Source organism: Tetrahymena thermophila (genome assembly GCF_000189635.1).
Source record: "Tetrahymena thermophila SB210 genomic scaffold scf_8254688, whole genome shotgun sequence".
Lineage (NCBI taxonomy): Eukaryota > Ciliophora > Oligohymenophorea > Hymenostomatida > Tetrahymenidae > Tetrahymena > Tetrahymena thermophila.
Window position 1 is genome coordinate 222,975 of NW_002476454.1, and position 20,893 is coordinate 243,867.

The window sequence follows — 20,893 nt, forward strand, 5'->3', positions numbered from 1 at the left end:
CATAAAAAAATTAATTTTATTATTAATTATTTTTATAAAGTTTTATTTTTTAAAAAATGAACAAATAACAAACAAATTAATTAACTTATTATAACATTTACTATAAAATTAAAAAAGTATTCAATTAAAAAATTATAGAAAATTGATATTTTGATTGCCAACAAACAAGCATTAAACAAATTACAAATAAAAATAATTTCTTACTTTTAATTATAAAAAGTGATAAATGTTCATTTTTATCAAGTTATTTAACATAAAATCATAATTTTGTAAGCAAATAAATTCAAAATTTCCAAAATCAAAGCTTTTTAAATATTCTTAAGAAATAGGAGGTTTTCATTCTTATTGGATTTTAGGATTAGAATTAGCTTGTCTTTTAAATTTCTTAAACCTTTTTAGTAACATCCTCTTCAAATTTTATAACTGGATCAATAAAATTAGTATTGTTTTTATTCTTTTCTAATAGAGTATTATAAGCACTGTAAGTTTTTAAATACTTTACCATCTCAAATATTGAACAAGGAGTATTGGTTACAGTTTGTACATTTTCTATCTCTTTGAATTCTTTAGAAAAATCATATCCTACATATCCTAGTGAGAGGTTTTCTCTATCACAATCAAAATGCTCTTTGACTTTATCATAAAATTCATTGTAAACTGTTTGATCTTCTTCAAAATTATTTTCACCAACTATGTAATCAAATCCCCTGCAAAAATAACCTGTAACAGCAAATATACTGCTATGATTTTGTTTCATGATATTCCTACTAACTTCTGTGAAGAATTCTTAAGTATCAAACCAGTGCAAAGCTTAGCCGATAGTTATTAGGTCATACTTAGAAGGTAAACCCTATTCAGTTGAAATTTTTGATAAAGAATGAGCATCACAAACAATAGCTTTGACTCTATCTTAAAGGTTCTTCTTTTAGATTTTTTAGTTAGTAACTTCTATCTACTTTGGTGATATATCAGTTCCTAAGCTGAATTTAAAATGATTACTCAATTCAAAAAGTAGCTAGCCTGTTCCACAAGCAATATCAACAAAGTTTTCACGATCCACAGCATGCTTTAATATCTAATCGAAGAATTCTTAAGGATATACAGGTCTGAATTTATCATAGTTTTCTCCTTAATTAGAATGACCAAATAGGTCTTTTTACTATGCAGGAAGCATTTTAAGACTTTATTACTTTTATTTATTTTTTTTTTTAATTTATTATTTATTATTAATTTGATGTTTTAATTAAATTTGAAACAAATTATGTTAGATATTTGAGCTTAATCAACTTCTATATCAATTAAATAATATATCTTTCCTTAAATTAGTGTAAATCAAAATAAGAATAGATGCTAATTAAAAAATAGAAGTTTTAGATATAAACTTTTAAAGTTAATTGATATGTAATCCAATTATTATTCTGATGCTTATTAAGAAATAGATATATAAATACTATTTTGCAAATATTTAGGGTTAGATATAAACTTTTAAAGTTTATTGATGAATAATCCAACTATGATAGTATAATATTAAAAGAAATAAATAAAATATATTTAATTTCATCCAATGTCTAAATTTTTTTATTTTTAAGTTTTTCTTTTTATTTGGAAATCTGAATATTAAAAATTCTTTTATTCTATCTTTTTACTCCAAAATTGTTACTATTTTATTAGTTATTTACTTTTTATTATTCAGAATTACTCCACTTATAATATCTGTAAAATTTATAAAGAATGAATTAAAAAAGATAAAAACTATAAATATTTAGCTTTATGTTAAGAAGTAATAAATTTAAAGATTATAGGAAAAAAGGCTCAAATATTTAATCATTTTATTTCGAATAAAAAGTTGTTGAATTCCAATTTTTAGGTTACAAATTAAAAAGCAAAATATGAAACTAGACAACTAAAATTTCTAGAGTAAAAATATAATTATATTTTTTTTAATTACTATTAAAGGTTATTTAAGAGACTTTCTATTAAATGCATTGATCTTTTATCTTTTATCTATTATAATTTTTACTATTTTATTAAAGATTTCTTGAAATTTCTATAAAATTTTTCTTTTATAATTTATTCTCAATGAAAATGAAATTGACAATTAAAAATGAAATATAATTAAATCAAGTTTATAATGAAGTTAAGATATTTTTATTTGTTAAGCAAAATTAACAATATAAGCCCTATTTTTTCTATTAAAATTTACTTATTTTCATTTAATAAATTCGATGTATGCTCAATATTTTTTTCTTTCTTTGAAATTTTATAAATTAATTATCATAATTGTTATCTTTATTAATTTAATAATTATAGTATATTAGTAATATAAATTATATATAAATTACTAATAAGATTTTAATATTTAAACATTAACTTTAGTTATAAAGTTAAGCTGAAACATAAAATAAATAGTTTTTAAACATATAAATTTTTAATTAATTTACTTTATTATTTTATTTAAATAAATTCATGGATTTTTTATTTTATAAAATCATTTATTTTGAAAATATTTATTTATTTTATTTTGTAAAATTTGATAAAAATTTAAAGAATATGATTTAAAATTTTGGATTACTATCAGGATTAAATTTATCACATAGAAGAGATTTAGTGTTAATATTTTTTTAGTTACTATTTGGAATAAACTTTAAAAGATAAAAAATTGATAAATATATAAAATAAGCAGATTTAAATTTTATAAGTTACTTATCCTGCTTTGTCAATCAAATATTGCATGATTTGTTTTTTATATATTATTTAAAAATTTTTTAATTTTTTAGAAGGGAGTGATATTAGCAATTTTGTCTATTAGATTTATGAAAATTCTTTGATAGTTTCGATTGAAGTAGCGTTTTATAAATTTCAATAATTATTTAAAAATAAACTTTGAAATTATTACAAATTTTTTGTAATTCTTTATTTCATCTACCCAAAATATATTTAAAATATTCATACTTAATTTTCCACAAATTTTAATAATTAATTATTAGGTTAATCCAGTTTTGAAAATTTATGTTGTAGAAAAATATATTATTTTTAAATTTAAAAATACTTCCTGTTCAATAAAAATATTTTTATTGGTAGATAAAATTTATTTTTTTTAATTTTTATTTTTTTAAATCTATGATTTAAAAATTAAAATTCATTCAAAATTTCACTTTCTGATGAATTCTATGAAAACCTTAGCTTGGTTGTAGCTTAGAGTAACTATGGCGAAATAATTTGATGAAAATTTATCGCTTTGAATATAAACAAATATAAAAAAAAATTAACAAAATAATCAAAATTTACAATAAAAAAAATGATTGATATGAATAATACTAAATCATCTTAAAAAAACATTGCTCTGTCTTAAAGTCCGATAAGCATTATTAAGACCGAATTGAAGCCATAATCTTAAATTCTAATTTCTCAAGTGTAGAGCTAAATTTAATCATCATGTAGTAAATCCTAATAAAATATAGATGCTATTGAAAAAAAACTATCATAAAAATATAAAATATTAAAATTCTAATTGCTAATATCTAGCGTTTTTACTGTATTCCTTATATTGGAGATTATTATAATATGCAAAAAAAGCTGGTATAACCCAGATGATATTCCATAATGCCAAAAATAAATGTTTTGGACTATAGCTGCTGTGATTACTAAGTTTTTATTTGTTTTGAATGTGATTATTTCTTGGAGATTGTTAAAATCCAATTAAAATAAAAGCTAATAAAAATAACTTGAATCAATAAATAAAAGAAGGAAAACTGATGCAGTTATATTGTTGATTTGTATTGCTTCCATTATAGGTCAATTTGTTTAAATCAAATATCATTGCGGTATATTGCAAATCTCTCTAATTGTTCTAGGTACAATAGTTTCATTCATTTGCTTAATGGGACTTCTAATAATTATTTTAAAAAAGATTGTTTGAACTTTTATGCATATTACACTAAAATATTTTATATTATGAACTCGTTTTTTCCTATGTTAATTTACTTTTTTCTTGCTTAAAATTCTTAAATTTAAGTTAAAAAATATTCAAATTTGTCTTTTTGTATTTTCTAAAAAATCAAAATAAATATTCAAAAAATATTGTTCAAAGTATAATTATTTTATAAATAATTAAGTATTTAAAAAAAAATCTACAAAAATGAATTTAAATCGTGGAAACATACATGAAATGCTGATGAAACTCTATTTAAAATTTATAAAATAGATAAATAAAGTTATGTTCGATTAAGATATTTATATTTATTGCTTATTATTTGTTTATAATTTTTCTATCTAAAAAGAAGCAAGCAAACAAGCAAATATGTGCCTGACCTTAATCTTAATTTTTGGGTGATCGATCGATTACCAAAATTCTTGAAATATTCTGATGCAAAAATTAAATTTTTTTCATATATTTTGACAATTTATTTAGAGATTGCTACAAAAAATTAATTAAAATTTGTAAAGTAAAATCTTCGAATTAATTAAATAAAATAAGAAAAAACATATTTTTGAATAAAAATTAACACTTTTTTAATAAGTAGGATAAGGTTAAAAAAAGTAAATAAAATGAAAACATAAGTCAATCAAATAGGTGGGGAAAAGAAAGGCATGCAAAAAGTAAGCTAGATGAAGCTAGTAGGAACTTATATTATTTTCTAAGAACGTATGCTTGGAGAAGGATAGTATGGTAAAGTGTATGAAGCAGCCGAATAAAATAATTAGAGTAAAAGATATGCTGTTAAAGTTATACCTTCTTAAATATTTTAACAGTCTATGTCTAATTCTTAAATGTTACAAAAAGAAATTGATGTTTTAAAAAAGCTCAGACATGAGAACCTCGTCTGCCTTCACGAAATATCCTAATCTCCTAATAATCTTTATCTCTTTTTAGATTATTGTAATGGAGGTGATTTATCTAAGTACATTGATAATAAGCCTTAAAAAAGACTTACTGAAAGTGAAGCTTTAGAATTCTTTAAATAATTTGTTAACGGATATCAACACTTATATTAGAGTAAAATTATTCATAGAGATATTAAGCCTGAAAATTTAATGCTTCACAATGGTAAAAATAGCATATTATTTTACAATTTATTTTTGTTTTTTATTTTAAAAAAAACATTTTGAATTAAGTAGTTATGGCATTTTTATAGTTATCAAAATCTACTCCCAAAATTCTAAAGCTTTAGAAATTACACACTTACTTTTTAAAAGAGAATTTTTTAAATCCAAATGTTCACTCAATAAATGTTTTTATTTTTAAATTTTAAATATCATTTCATAAATGAATTACTGAATACAAACAAACTAACAAACAATTTAAAAAAATTATTTACTGAATAAATTTCTCTAAATTAATAAATGTAAAATTATCTATTTAGGAAAAATAAAACTTGGTGATTTCGGATTTGGAAGATTTGTTGAAGGTAATATGAATCAGTAGCATAGAATGTCAATTAAATGCACTCCTATTTATGCCTCTCCATAGTTACTTCTCAAAGAAATTTATAGTTCTAAGTGTGATGTTTGGGGTGCTGGATGCCTCCTTTATAAAATGCTTTATGGTGAGTACCCTTTTATTGGTAAAGACATGAAAACTCTCATTTAAGACATACAAAATAAGGTTAGAGGAAAGGAATTTAAGTTTAAAGATGATGTAGTTGTAAGTGAGGATGTCAAAAATCTCATTCGCAGAATGTTCAGATATGATGAAAACGACCGTATCTCTTGGGAAGATGTTTTCACTCACCCTGCTCTCACTAAAAAATATAATATTTTTAATTAGGATGATCATATCTCGGAATAAGAAAAGAATAATCCTATTTTCCAAAGTATTATGGAAAATAGAAATCATGTTCTTGATAATGAATTAATTACTGATCATGCATAAAACTTTTAAGTTATTAAAGTACCTGACTATTAACCTATGGTCAATAATTACTAATAGCAAATTAGATCAAAATCTCCCAATCCTCCCTAGATAAATCCAATTAACAAGGCTCCTGGATACCAATAGTACAGAGCTGCTACAGATGATAATAGTAATCTCAGCAAAAATGCCTACAGCCCATCCACTAACCCTGTATCTAATTAATTATCTTATAATAACTAGCAATATGATATGTCTAAAATCAGCAATAATAACATTGGGGCTTATAATTACAGCAAACAAAAAGTTGAATAATCACCTATAAACAATTTAGTTAATAATAATCTCAAACCTTAAGCAACACAATAACCTCGTTCACAAACTGGTGATTTTACACAATACGCTACCTAATAATAGTAAGCATAAAACTATTAGCAAATTTAGCAATAACCTTAAACTAATTTATAACAATAACCTCAATAATTGTAATAAGTTAATCAAGACAGTTAGTCAACTCAACCTTCATCGTTAGCTGCTAACTTAGAAGATCCTGAAGAAGATCACTACAGAAACTCTCTTCAGAAATTCTAATAGCAGGATATCGAGCTGTAAAAGATAGGTAAGGTAGATAAGATGATATTGTTCCTACGTAATTAAGCCTTATTTGCAGATGTTACTATGCAACTTGTATTTACTGCACGTAACAAATATTAGTTAAACTCACTTATATTTTATGAACTTATATACTCTCTTACTGGTTTTTATAATTTCAATCTTGATTTGTTGAAAAGAATTCTTAATTAATCTTTCCCCAACAAACTTATTAATGAAGAGGAATTCAAAATTTACTTAAATAGCAAATAGTATAAAAAGACTTTCTAGAAAATAGAAAAGGATTCGTAAACTGCTAATTAGTTCTTTAAGACTCTTTCAAATGGAATTTTAAAAGAAGTATAATAATAACTAAATGACCCAGCTACAACTAACTATGCATAAGTAAAAGATTTTGACAATTTCATAAAAGCCCAATCTCAAAATTACAAGGAATATAGATTAAGATTCATTAAGGTTGCATCTCAAGCTCTCTAATCTCTTAACCCTGAGTAGTTTGAGAAAGATATTAATTCTTTACGTGGAATTAGATGTATGCAAATATTTATTAAGCTTGACGATTACATGCCTATTTAGCAATATCTCACTTTTGATTTTAGATTCTTCTACGACTAATACGTGAATAAAATAGAATCTGATAAATTGCTCAAAGACATAAAAAGCTAAGCGATATGAAATCACCTTTCAGTTCTACTATTTTAATTGATTTAACCGTTTTCTATAAAATTAATTAAAATCTAATTAATATAATTTTAATGTCAATACTTCTATTTTTAATCTGAGTAAGGTTTTAATAATTTACCAACTTAAAATAATATCCAACTAACTATTTTTATCACTTCATTCCACTTTTAAACAAGTTTATAAATTATAGATTTTTTTCTAATTTTAATTGTAAATAGATGATAAAATTTACAAATAACACTGAATGCTTTTTTTTTATTTCATTAATTCTTGCTATATTTAAATGTATTTTTTTATTTTGTTTTATAATTTGATACCATTTTTAAATTAGCTAGGGAATTTGTAAACTCTTTTTAATGATCTATATATCTATATATTTATGTTGTTGTTATCTATCTAATTATTTTGATCTTAAATTTAAAAGCATAGAAATTTATATTTATAAATTAAATAAAAATTAGATATTTTCCTTTAAAAAAATTTCAAAAATAAACAATTAGATTTAATAAATTAGCAATTAAATGTCCTAGGTTGAATAAAAGCAAGCAATTGAACTTTTAGCTTATAAAAAAGCATACTTACATGCTCTAAAATATGTAAAAGATGACGTTATTGGTAAGTTTAAATCATTTTTAAGCAAATTAATAATTAATTTTAAAAATTCAATGCACAAACAGGAGTGTTAACAGGAAAGATAGAGAATGGATAAATTACCGTTGAAGATGCTTATCCTCTCTTCCATTCAAGAGTTGTTAGTCCTACTTTAGAAACTGCTTTCGAACTTGTAATTAAAATTTTAAGTTTAAATGAATTTTATTTAGTCTTTAGCTATTACAAGCTTAGATAGCATTTTATGATGATTCAAAAAACGTATAATAAACATATTTTTAATGTAATATTATTAAAAATTAGATTGAAGGAGCATTGAAAAAGAAAAAGTAGATTATTGTTGGTCTTTATGAAGCTCTTTCTCATCCTTACTAAGCAAAATATTTATCAGAAATAAGCACAAGAATTCTTGAAAAAATACAAAAAAATTTAAGCAAATAACCTATTGCTTTAAGAATATATGATGAAGATAAGTAGGATTAGCAAGAAGAAATTTAAGAATACCACTATTTGACATGCGAAGTAATATTTAAAATTGATAAAAATTTTTGATAACAACTTTTAAGCTGAATAATTGGAATATTCTTATTATAAATACTAAAAAGGGATATAAATTTGACTTGAAGGACTCTAAAAATATAGATGCAAACTATGAAAAGATACAAGAATTAAACCCATAAAATGGCTTTGCTAAATTTGAAATTATTAAAAATGATATTTCCTAAAATAAGCATCGTTTTATTGTAGATTTTGATGCTCATTTTGAAGATATTTCCTTAGACTTTACTAACAGCTTCTTATGATTTATGAAGTTTTGAAAAATTAAATAAATTATTTATTTATTATTTAACTTGAACAAATCTAAAGGTATTACGATAATTACTTATAAAAACACGTATTTTTTATTCACAATATTATTTTTTAGTATTTTAAATAACAAATATTTTTCAATAAAATCTATATAAATTAATATCGTTTATTCAATGTTTAAGGTTATCAACTTATCTCAACCTCAATAATGATCAAATATAAAATAAATAATTTTTTAATTTTGATATAATTTAATTGTTTTTAGTTTTCAATTTTAATATTTTATTTTTTATGATTGATTAATTTATTTATTTATTTCACCTATTTTACTATTTTGCTTTAAATTAATTAATAATTAAATTTTTTGATGAGAGCAGTCTTAAAAAAAGTAAACTTATAATTCAAACGATTTTCAAATGCGCTATGCTGATTATGAATATTAATTATTTTTACAAAAAACGCAAAGAAAAAATAGAAATAGGAATATTAAATTAAGATAGTTCGTTGAAAAAGTTAATATAATAAACTTTTAAATATAAGAATATATTAAATATAATTAAAAACCCTTTCAAAATAAATGAGCAGTAATAGTCGATTTATGTTTTTAGAATAATATAAGAATATGCACTTAATTTTGGAAGAAGATATGAACGAAAAAAAAGGAGCCTTGTGGCTTGGTGATTATACAGCTGCTTTAGACAAAGATATGCTTAAGTCAAAAGGAATTAACACAGTGCTCACTACAGCTCAAGGTCTTACTATTTATTATCCTTAGTCATCTAAAATTATTCATAGACAATGGTTTATGCTTGACCACCCAAGCTTTAACATATCGAGATACTTTTAGGATGTAATTATAGAAATTGAGGAAGGTCTCCGAAGAGGTGGTGTCCTTGTTCATTGCGCTGCAGGTGTTTCTAGAAGCGCGTCTTGTGTGATAGCTTATATTATGTAAAAGAAATAAATGACTTATCCTACAGCCTTTAATTTTGTTAAGAAGAAAAGAAGAGTTATCTCTCCAAACCCTGGTTTTTTGAAATAGCTTTAATAATTTGATAAATAACTTTCTTCAAATTCCTCTAAAAGAAGAATAAGTATGTCTAGGATTAACACAAATACGGGCTAAACTAGTGCTGTAGGATTTAGTTATGTAGATCCATCATTTAGTGATGAAGCCTACAATAACTATCAAACTTCATTCAATATGAACAACACTGTTGGTAAAAATACTAATCCTGTAAAATAAAGTGATGTAAACAAAAGAGATGAGAATAATAAGACTACAGCCATTAAAGAAGAAGAAAAGAGATTACACAATTTGACTAAGTAAATTGCTGATATACCAATAAATAAACCTCTAAACCCAAGGAACTCAATATAGAAAAGTGTAGATGATAAATATTTGAAAAATTCAATGGAGATCTTAAAATCTAAAAGCCATAAATATTTAATAAAAAAAACTGAGGCAAAAGGAACAATTAGGCTGAATCGCAATAATTCTTTAGAGGCTAGTTAATTTATTAATGTATCGAATAAGTTAGAATAAACAGAACAAAAGTATAATCCTTAAAGTACCAAATCTAACTCACCTTAATCAATATTTGATATGCTTTATATATAATAACAGCTTAAAAAGAAATTTTAAGCAAGGCCTCAGAAAACTATGACCGTTTTAGCCTAGGTACAACCTTAGAAGTAATAAATGTTCATAAGCCAGGCACAGAAAAATTTAAGAAAAACATTTAGCTATTTAAACAATCAAAAAGAAAATTTGATCTGATTTGAGACTAATTTAATGGTCTTAAAGAGTTTAAGCAATACAAAATTTACTATTATATTTACTAAAAAGAAAGAAATTAAATAACATTATTCAAATTTATTTATTTATTAATTTACAAAAGCAATAAATATAACACTTTTTTGTGTATATACTTAAGTATTAAAAACACTTCTTACATCATTTATATTTCTTAAGTATTAAATAAAATTTAACTTTATGTCATTTTAATTCTAATAATTTCTTTTAAATAAAATTAATTAAACTGTGTTTCATCAAAATTATAAATTTTTAAATATTCAAATTTATGATTTAGTTCTTTCACAAAAATTAATTATTTCATTCAAATAAGTAATTTAAATTCAAAGTTTAAGAAAGTATTTGAGTTCAATATTATTAAGAGGATTAATTTATCATTTCATGCTATTCTTATTTGTATATTTATTTATTTGTTTGTTTGTTTTATTTGTTTATCTATATTTTTATTTATTTGTTTTATTTTTATATTTAGTTTTAAGTTTATTTTATTTTATTTTTATTTAATATTAAATTTTATTTCAATTTATTTTAATTTTAAATTTTTATTTTATCTTATTTTAATTAAATTAGATGAGAGAATGGGAGTAGCAGCAGCAAACTTAAATGTCTTATCTATCATTTTTTAAACAATATTTTTAAATAATAATTAATTTTTAAAACAATAATGGGGCATGGGACATAATTAAATCGGCTATGAGTGATGGGCTTGCTCATGGATGATACTTTTAACTATTTCAGAGAAGTTTTATAGCAAGATAATAATAATTGATGGATGGATTGATTAATGTAGTGAAGGAGTTTCAATTCTCTTGTTGACAATATATGACAATTTTTTATATAACATTTAGTTATATATTTATGGTGTGTGTGGATTTTTAAGAGTATTGAACTTTGTGGATTTAAAATTGAGTTTAAAAAACTTTCCATCTATTATCTTGCTATTTTTTTTGCTTCTCTTTTTAAGTTTTCTTTTTTGATTTCTTTTTATTTATTTTTATGAAAAAAAATTAATTATTTATTTTTTAGTCAATAAAGAGCTATTTTCAAATTTTCAAATTTTTTATTTTTTTTCTCTTAATTATTTTGAAATTGTGAAATAGGAGGGAATTAAAAGAATACTTTATTTGATATAGGTATTTATTGTGTGTTACTTACTTTAAGTAAATTATTAAAAGCTTAATTCAATTATTTGATAAGCAAACAATACAAATTATTGATTTAAATTGTCATATGAAATATTGCGGGAGCTAAAATTTAATTGATAGTAATATATCTATTTATCTATTGGTTGAGCTAAAAGTTATTTAATTTTCATTCAATATTTATAAAAAATATAATTCCATTATTTAGCCAACATAAAAGCAATTCTTTATTGGATTCAATAATATATTTTTTTAAAATAAAAACTATTTATATAAATTGTCTTACAAAAATGGATTATGAAAGTGAAAGCGAACAACTTAGATAAGTGATCCTTTGTAAAAAGGAAAGATTTAGAGTAGAGATTAGAAAAAGTAAAAACAAGGAGGAATTTGCAATGAAGCGTATCAAATTAATGCAAGAAAAAAAGATAAACATGGCTGAAGATTAGTTTAAGTATTAGCAGAACATCAAAGAAAATAGTTTGATTAATGGAAATACTTTACATACTCTAAAAGGATAAATTAACTTATAAGAATCATTTTTCGATCAATTAGATGAAAATTTACATAAATAAAATTGTAATGTGTAGCAAGTGCAAGAATTAAATAGCATGAAAATTTAGAATTTTAAATAAGACTATTCTAAAATTGCAGAACATAATATTGCTGATGCTCTAAAGGAGTTTAAAAATTAATATAGAAATGGCAATAGAAAAATTTTGTTTGAAATTCTATGCTCAATAAGAAAAAAATTAACAATTGCTACTAGTGAGCTTGAACAACAACAAGAAATAATTAATTTGAATTATAAACTAAATAAATAAAATGCTAAAAACATAAATTATTAAGAAACTATGCCTTTCTATGAGAATTTTAAGCATCCTGTTTTCTAAACAATTTTAGATGATAAATAATTCCTTGTTATTCTTCTTGAAATTCTATAAATAGTTGATTATGCTTAATTAAAGGATATTTAAAATGAATCTTTATGGATTCTAATTAATTTATGCGCCGGCAAAAATAGAGAGTGCTGGCATATATTAAATTTAGGCATTTTGGATACATTTAAGCACTTGATGGAAAATTGTGAAGACTTAGATATCCTTGAAAATGTATGCTGGTGTTTAGGAAATTTAGCTGCAGATGATGCAGAGTGTCGAGAAAAGCTATTTGAAGACTCATAACTCATCCTAACAGTTATTTAAGGCTTTTACGAAAAATTTATATTAAAAATGTATGGTCGCTACTAAGAAAATAATAATTTTGTATCTTCTTAATCATAAAATAAAATAGATTAATCAATAAATTCAACTAAAAGTTATTTACCACAAAATTAAAATTAGAGCAGATATAGCATTGTGAGTGAGCTTACCTTTTTTTTAACTAACCTCATTAAAAAGCACCCTATGCCAAGGATAGATCCCTTAAGAAAAATTCTTTAAATCTTGAAGGAATTATTTTTTGTAGATATTCCTCAAGTAAGAATTTAAATCATTAAAAGTTTTTGGGTTCTCTTAACAAAAAGCGAGGCTTATTTAAATGAAGTCTTAAAATTAGATATAATTCATCATATCATGCCATTTTTAGTGGGTTCAAATATATAGCTAATCAAAGAATCTCTAGATTTTTTCAAAGTAATAGTATAAAACTGCGATGAATTCACTCGCAAAATATTTGTAGAGACTAAATTTCAAGGCTATCTTGAAAAAGTGATAAGCAACTAAAACAGAGAAGTTAAGCTCAAAGGATTAGGACTATTATAAAAAATAATTGAATGTAGTGAAGGACTAAATATACAAGCAGAAATAATTCACTAAGAAAGGCTAGTTTACAAACTATTAAATTTGCTTGTAATGGAAGAATTTTAAATTAAGATATCTATTTTAAGTATTCTGAAAGAATTATTATAATCTGACATGGGAATAAAAAAATTAATTTAACTTGAATATATACAAATACTAATAAGGCTTGGAAGGTGTGGAAATCCTTACATTGAAAAACTAGTAATTCAATCATTAGACTTAATATTTGACTACAGTATTCAAGTTCACGATAATTAAATTTAAAGCAGTAACTGTTCTTCTGAAAATAATATTATGCAGATATTTTTCTCCTTAGAAGGTGAGTAATTGTTAGAATAGTTATAAAGGAGTAAATCAGAAGAAGTATACAAATAATGCGTCTAATTAATTTAAAAGCACTTTGAATGAATAAGTAAATGATAAATCCTTAAAATATATATATATTTGGTTTGAATATAAATATATACTACCACCAAAAAATAAAAAATTTTAAATATGATCAAATACATAATAAACATATTATTACTATTTTATTTGTTTTGTAAAAAATTATTCTACTAAAGTTAATATAATTATATATTCTTTAACAAAGCTTTCTGGATCTATAATTTAAATTGATTTACATTTAAGATTAAAATATGTCTTATTGACTGAATAATTATTAGTTTAGCTAATTTTAAAAATAAAACTCAATATAATAAATATTAATGTATCCTTTTATATTTATTAAAATTTATTTTTATCCTATTAGAGTTTTATATTTATTTAAAATTGAAATTTTATTTATAAAATGTGTTGAAAGATTTAATACAAAAAAAATAAAAAAGTAATTTCCTTTAAAAAAAAATGAATATTTTTTAAAAAAAGTTTATGTAAATTTACAATAAAATATATTTTTTTATTTTAAGTTATTTTTAGTTTATAAAAAAACTTTGTTTCTCAAAATTAAATAAACGATAGAAGGGTAAAGTATATTTATTGAAAAGAAAGAATATTATTATAAAAGTTAAATTTAATATAAGTTATAAACTATAAGATTATATAAATTATGTATATAATAAACGTAGTTATTTTAGTTAATAGATATTATTATAGAGTATAGGTTTATTGATTGATTGATTGATGAAACTGTTTTCTTCTTTTTAATTATTTTTTTAGTTATTGATTAGTAAGTTAGTAGGTAAGTAGGTAGGTAGGTAAGGTAGGAAATAAGGAATTCATTGATGAAAGGTAATAACAATTTAATCAAAATGATCAGAAAAGAGAAAAATTAAATAAAAAATTATAATAAAAATGTTTGTTTCTTATTTTTAAGAATTATTTTTATTAATTTAAATAAAGTATGGATATCTAATTGATATCCAATATACTTTTATGCTCACATTGATTAAACTGAATATTTACCTCTATAATTTAGCCTAATTTAATAATTTGGCATAGATTATTCTTATGATAGTATGTTTGTTTTTTTGGCTTGATACTTAACTAATCATTTTAAATATATAGTTTGAATTTTTGAATTATTGTTCTCATCCATCCATTTACTTGAATCATTCATAATTTTTCTTCTAAAAAATGATTTTACATTTCTCCTTGTATGTAAATTATACTTAACATCATGATTTTAGCTAAGATAAATATATTGCTAAAATATGCAGTGCTTTGTTTTTTATATATATTATGTAACTTTATAAGATTTAAGGATATATGATAGATGTTTCCGATTATTAGGCAATTTTTTTCTGAGAAAAATTGAACAAAAGGAAATTTTATTACATTTTATGAGAAATATAATTAATTTTAACACTTCGTTGATATCATTTTGCAAGAGATTGTTGATTATTAACATGTCTTTAAAAATTTTATTGTGTAAAACCTTCTTACTCTTAGTTCTGAGGTTCTATTTATTGGCTTTTCTAACTGGGTTGATAAATTGCTTAATTTGATTATTATTAATTTATTTAATTTATCTTATTAATTTAAGAGGGATTATCTTTATTTTCATAATTATCAGCATTTAAAATTCTTCCTTTATTACTGGCAACTGCTATTTCTGAGTTGAAAATGTCACACGAAGGTGTAGATGTATTAAAGAATTCATTTTATTAATAATTAAGTAAATTAAAATCATCGTTGAATTAAACAGCTGCAATCTTTAATGGCTTTTAGCTAGATGCAAAGAAAGAATCGTCTTTGCTTTACCAAGAATATTTTTTAAAAGGGGCTACGTTGCTAAAGTCATCTTCTTCAACATGAGCAGGCTTACTGTCAGTTTTAGATTCTTCTAAGTTACCAGATGTTGTCTTTTACATTCCTGTTAGAGAAATCTTAGATAATGATTCCTTTTCTGGTTTATTTTATATTTTTTAAGTAGAAAGATTAACAGTTTGGTTCAAAAACGAAGCAGCTACACTGTTTTTTTATAGGTTTTCTGAGGAAGAAATATTTTAATTTGTTAAAAATTATTGATCTTAAAATTCAATAATAAAATCTTCATTCTACTTTAGTAAACATTCCTCTAATGGATGAGGAATATTTTCTTTAGACTCGGGTTGTGCTTATTTTAGTAAGATTTTTTGTTTTTTAACATTTTATATCTTTCTTAAAATTTATTAATTTATATCATGCACTAATTTGAGGTATTTATTTTTTAATCCATCAATATTGCTCAGGGGTCTAGTATGAGGTTTTTCCTTTTTACTCAATCCCTTATTTTCTAATTTATGCTTAAGCTCTTCAAGAGTTTTATTGAAAACTATAGATATTCTTTCATTCATTTATTATTGTACTTCCTCAATAGTAGGGATAGGACCTAATATATCATAAATATATTTTTTAATTTTCATTCAATTTCCAAATACTATCTTACCGTTCATCCATGGGTGCATTTTAATTTATTGTACAGTTATTCTTTTTTAAGGATCACGCTCAAGCATAGAGTGCATTAAGTCTTTTGATTAAAAAAATTAATAAGATTTCTATTCAATAAAAAATGTAAAAAATATTAATTAAAATTAGAAAATTCTTTGATTATTTATCCTCAAAAAAAGATTGTGGTAAATAAGCTTCTTAAAATTATAATAAAGTTTCTTTTTGAAATTTAAAAATAATACTGATCATCATAATTAATTCTTGAAAGATTCAAATGTTTAAATAGAAAACACAAACAATATTTCCCTTATTAAAAATTTATTACTTAATCTCCTTGTTAAAATTTAAAAATATTTATTCCTTTATTTGTTTTAAAAAGTAGTGATTCACCATTATTTTTCAACAATAAATAAAAATGCTTCTATTGAACCATTTTTTCAATTAAAATTTATCAAAAAAATACTTAAAATTATTAACATCAGAAATCAATTTTTATTTTTGTTTAGCTTTAAACTAACTTATTTAAATTTTACTCTCTCTTTGTTTTTGTAATATAATTATATTTTTATACTAAAGTAATTGTATTTTTTGTATTGAGTAAAATATGTCTTATAATAATTTTTATCAGATTAGAAAAATTTCTCATCAAGAACTTTAAAATTAATTAATTTTTTTTTATATTTAACTTTCTTCTATCAAAAAAAAATAATTTAATAGAAAAAAATTTTTTTAATATTTAATGGTGAATTTTTGATAAAGATATCTGGTTTAATAGAAAATTGATTGGTGATTATATTGAAATAAAACTAAATCTAAGATAATTACCTTTGAATTCGTTTGTAGGCTTGTAGTTATAAGCAAATATTTTCCAGAAATTATTCTTGTTGTCCATGCAAAAGCGAGAGTAGTATCTATCACTTGAGCTTGTACTTCCAAAAGGAGCACTACTCATGACCATCATAAAGAGTACACAGGCTGAGGAAAATAAATCAATAGGTTCTGCATTGTATTTAATACCACTATATTAATTTTATGTTATTTCAGGAGGATTGTATTCAGGTGAACCAACTGGTTCAGATGAATCAAATAAAATAACTTGTCCTTTATCGTTTCTACATCTTGCAGAAAATCCAAAATCACAAAGTTTTATATTGAGTTTTTTGTCAATCAGAATATTTTCTGGTTTTATATCTCTATGAGAGATTCCTTTTTAATGCAAATATTCTATGCCTTTAATATAAAATAAGATCAGTATGTTCATAGAAAGATGAAATATTTTATAAAAGTAATTAGCATAATGTAAATAAGTTTTAGACATGTAGCATTAATGTCTGAATAAGTATTTTATTACTAATATTTTCGGTTAGTTTACAACTGTGGTGCAAATATTATAAAAGAAATTAATAATAATACAAAAAATAACTAGTATAAAGGCCTAAGTAAATAGAGATAGGCAGGGAGGCACAAATATAATATTTGAGTAGGTTTGTTTGGCATTTGTTTCGTCAAATTAACTAAAATGAATGAAAAAATTTACTTTCTAAAATTTGCTTGAAAAAGAATCTTGCAAGATCTTCTTCAAACTTAGATGTGTGCATTAGAAATTTAAATAACTCTCCGTTTTCAGCAATTTTCATTACATAATATAAGACACCAAACTCTCTACCGTCGCATTTTGTGTATTTACCATTGAGACACACTCTTTGCAACTAAACAATATTGGGATTTGGAGTAACTTAATTTAATATTTTAACTTCGTTAATAAATAATTCAAGGCTGCTTTCATCAGTAATACTTTGTTCTCTCATAATTTTTATAGCCACTTTTTTCTTTGTTTCCATGTCTATTCCCAATTTGACTCTATTTAAATAGTAAATATTTAAAGATTAAACAAATGGTTAGAAAGAGAACATATAAAAATTGAATCATTCTAACTCAAATATCTTTAGCAATAAAATGTATTTTTTCAATTAAAAATATCACTTTGTAAAAAAAAATTTTATTCTAATAATTTTGCAATATAATAAACGCCGTTAATACTGCTTTGTGATATTTATTATCTTAATGAAATTAAGTCTTGTCAGACTTATATAAATGGTTAATGTAGACTATGAGAGTTAAGAAAATCTAACAAAAAGCAGCTTGATGCTGGTTTAAAATTGATCTACTTTGCATAGCGACCTTCACCGATTGTATACAAAATTTAATATTTTCCATCAAGTATACGAACTTTGTTCTATATTTCTGGAATCTCTTGTGTACCTATCATATACTATTTTTTTTTTTTTACAAACTAATCTTGTTCAATCAAAAATGTGTAATACTATTTGCTTTTTTTTGTTTTTCTTTTTTTGATTGTTTATTTGATTATGCTTTCCTGGTTCTATAAATTGTTTCTTCTTTTATTGATTGCTTTTTCTTGGTGTCTTTTCTTTTAATTGCTATTTAATTAATTCTTATGCTTTGCTATTATTATAAACTGCAAATAAACACTTTTTTGCATTTTTGTTAGCTAATTGATTAACTCATCAAAACTCATTTTATATTTCCATTGGATTTTAATCAATATTTATTAAATAATTTGCCTTTTCTTTTATATGAATTCATCTATTTTGATGCATTCATTAGAGAATTTGATCAAGCAACTTAATCAATATTATCTGATAAATGAATTTCAAGTTGAAATTTTATAATTTCTTTCTAGCAAAGATGCTTCATATTCATACAAAAAAAAGGATAAGTATTTCAAAATTTGAGTTAAAATGTCTATCAAAAATTAATTTGATATAAAATAAATATCATTTTAGATTCTTCTATTCATTCTTTATTATTTAAAACTTAAATAATTACTTTTAATAAGAATGAAGAAAAATGCATTAAAACTTAGTTAAATGTTAATTAAAACTTGTTTTTTTAAACTTTTCTACTTTAGAATAAATCATTAGAAAGTCGTAATTGTGTCAAGTAAATTTTGAGAAACTTTTTTTTAGTTAAAGTAGGTCATTTAATTTTACATTAAAAAATTAATACAAAAATTTTTAAAAATTTTCAATAAATTAAAGGCAACTCAATTTAAAATTGTAAATTAATAAAAAAATAGTTAAAAGTTTAGATTATCATTATTTAATACAACTAAGTATTTTAAACATATTTATTTGAAAATATCAATTTAATAATAAATTACTAAAAACGATTCAAGCTTTGAAATGTCTTATGGAATATTCAATTATGAAAACGATGAAATGTAATTATTTATCTACTTTAAATGTAACAAACTAAAATAATTAGACATAATTTAATTAATATAACAGTGGTACTTGCATGATGCTGATATATGATTTAGAAGAGCCCAATTAATAGCAAAAAAATAATATAGTAGTAAATAATAAAACAAGTGCATATAAATATGAAAGCGAGTATTCAATTAAATCAAGAAATAGTGAGGTATTATTTTTAAAATTTATATGACAAAGTTAAATCTATAACTATGTAAAAAGGAAACTACAAATAGGAAATAAAGACCAATGAGTGGTATGTCATATTAAAAAAAGTAAGTAAGTGACACTAACTTTGGATTTAATCAAAGTAAGTAAAGTGATTATAACTTTTTTGGTTCATCTCAAACAAGCAATGGTGTAAGTAATTAAAATAATCAATATATGCAATAAAATTTATAGAATGGCAACAATAACAACAATATGAATATGAATAACTTAAATTCAAACCCAATCACTCAAAATTTTTAATCTACAAATTAACCAATAAATTAAAATAATGGATATATGAATGCTAATCAGTACTTTCCTGGTTAAAAACCTATGTAATCTCAACAATAATCGCAGTAGTATTAATAGCAATAATAGTAATAAAATTTACCTCAAAATAACGATTATTAATTATAATATTAAACATTTTCCAAAATGATGAAAAATATGGATGAAGATACTTTCAAGTAATTTATGCAGCAATATTAAATGGAACAATAAATTGGAAAACAAAAGCCTAATTATATGTGACATTAATTGCTAATCATCGTTTAATTTTACAGAAGGATGAATGTCTTTTTACTTAATAAAATGTTTAATTGCTAATTCATAAAAAATTAAAAATTTTAATCAATGACTGTAATTAATTCTTATAACAATTATATTTTGTATTTGTTTTTTTTTTTTTAATACGCATTATTAATAAAAGTAGAGGATTTAATATTAATTTCTTTCAAAACTTCACCTAATTTATTATGAATAAAAGAAAAATTGAAATTAGATCAATAGATATCTCTTTCTTTATTATTTTTATTTTACAAAAAAATTGATTTAATCAAGATAAAGAGGAGAAAGAGAAGTAAAAATATTTAGTTTCAAAAACTAAAACAAGTTTTTAAAAAAACAATGATTGATTGATAAAATCATCATCAATTATCTAAAATGAGAAAATATTTTATCTATTTATTATGGATATGGTCAAAAATATATATTTTCTCATATAAAGATAATCCTCTCAACTATAATTTTTAACATAATGTTATATTGAACTAAATTTATTTTTATTATCTCAGTAATGAAGCAACTCCATAAAATTAATTGCTTCGGTAGCAATCAAATATATTAATTAATTGCAAGCCATCATGTATAATCAAAAACAATTTTATAAACAAATAAATAACAAGATTGAGAATTGAGCTTAATGTCTTATA

The 20,893-nt window shown here is 22.3% G+C and overlaps 7 protein-coding genes across 7 annotated transcripts; 5 read left to right on the forward strand and 2 right to left on the reverse strand. All coding sequences in view use genetic code 6, as the record gives it.

Moving 5' to 3' along the window:
- Positions 1-298: 298 nt before the first annotated feature.
- TTHERM_00295670 (embryo-abundant protein, putative) lies at positions 299-1,174 on the reverse strand (the record flags this gene model as incomplete). The annotated part of the gene is made up of 1 exon (XM_001013199.3): positions 299-1,174. One exon carries the CDS (start codon positions 1,172-1,174, stop codon positions 299-301), a length of 876 nt encoding a protein of 291 aa, XP_001013199.1.
- Positions 1,175-4,548: 3,374 nt separating this feature from the next.
- On the forward strand, positions 4,549-7,138 carry TTHERM_00295650 (Serine/Threonine kinase domain protein; the record flags this gene model as incomplete). The annotated part of the gene is made up of 2 exons (XM_001013197.3): positions 4,549-5,047; positions 5,364-7,138. The coding sequence occupies 2 exons, from the start codon at positions 4,549-4,551 to the stop codon at positions 7,136-7,138; spliced, it is 2,274 nt and encodes a 757-aa protein (XP_001013197.1).
- Positions 7,139-7,668: 530 nt separating this feature from the next.
- TTHERM_00295640 (Mov34/MPN/pad-1 family protein) lies at positions 7,669-8,559 on the forward strand (the record flags this gene model as incomplete). Its single annotated transcript, XM_001013196.3, has 4 exons — positions 7,669-7,762; positions 7,825-7,931; positions 8,060-8,278; positions 8,362-8,559. The coding sequence occupies 4 exons, from the start codon at positions 7,669-7,671 to the stop codon at positions 8,557-8,559; spliced, it is 618 nt and encodes a 205-aa protein (XP_001013196.1).
- Positions 8,560-9,188: 629 nt separating this feature from the next.
- On the forward strand, positions 9,189-10,346 carry TTHERM_00295630 (dual specificity phosphatase domain protein; the record flags this gene model as incomplete). Its single annotated transcript, XM_001013195.2, has 1 exon — positions 9,189-10,346. The coding sequence occupies one exon, from the start codon at positions 9,189-9,191 to the stop codon at positions 10,344-10,346; it is 1,158 nt and encodes a 385-aa protein (XP_001013195.2).
- Positions 10,347-11,814: 1,468 nt separating this feature from the next.
- Positions 11,815-13,734, forward strand: TTHERM_00295620 (armadillo/beta-catenin-like repeat protein; the record flags this gene model as incomplete). The annotated part of the gene is made up of 1 exon (XM_001013194.1): positions 11,815-13,734. One exon carries the CDS (start codon positions 11,815-11,817, stop codon positions 13,732-13,734), a length of 1,920 nt encoding a protein of 639 aa, XP_001013194.1.
- A 1,409-nt stretch (positions 13,735-15,143) lies between these two features.
- TTHERM_00295610 (Serine/Threonine kinase domain protein) lies at positions 15,144-18,466 on the reverse strand (the record flags this gene model as incomplete). Its single annotated transcript, XM_001013193.3, has 5 exons — positions 15,144-16,138; positions 16,196-16,276; positions 17,023-17,427; positions 17,735-18,057; positions 18,366-18,466. The coding sequence occupies 5 exons, from the start codon at positions 18,464-18,466 to the stop codon at positions 15,144-15,146; spliced, it is 1,905 nt and encodes a 634-aa protein (XP_001013193.2).
- A 772-nt stretch (positions 18,467-19,238) lies between these two features.
- On the forward strand, positions 19,239-20,213 carry TTHERM_00295600 (transcriptional regulator cudA, putative; the record flags this gene model as incomplete). Its single annotated transcript, XM_001013192.2, has 3 exons — positions 19,239-19,441; positions 19,509-19,641; positions 19,695-20,213. Exons 1-3 carry the CDS (start codon positions 19,404-19,406, stop codon positions 20,211-20,213), a joined length of 690 nt encoding a protein of 229 aa, XP_001013192.2. The 5' UTR covers positions 19,239-19,403.
- Between the last annotated feature and the right edge of the window lie 680 nt (positions 20,214-20,893).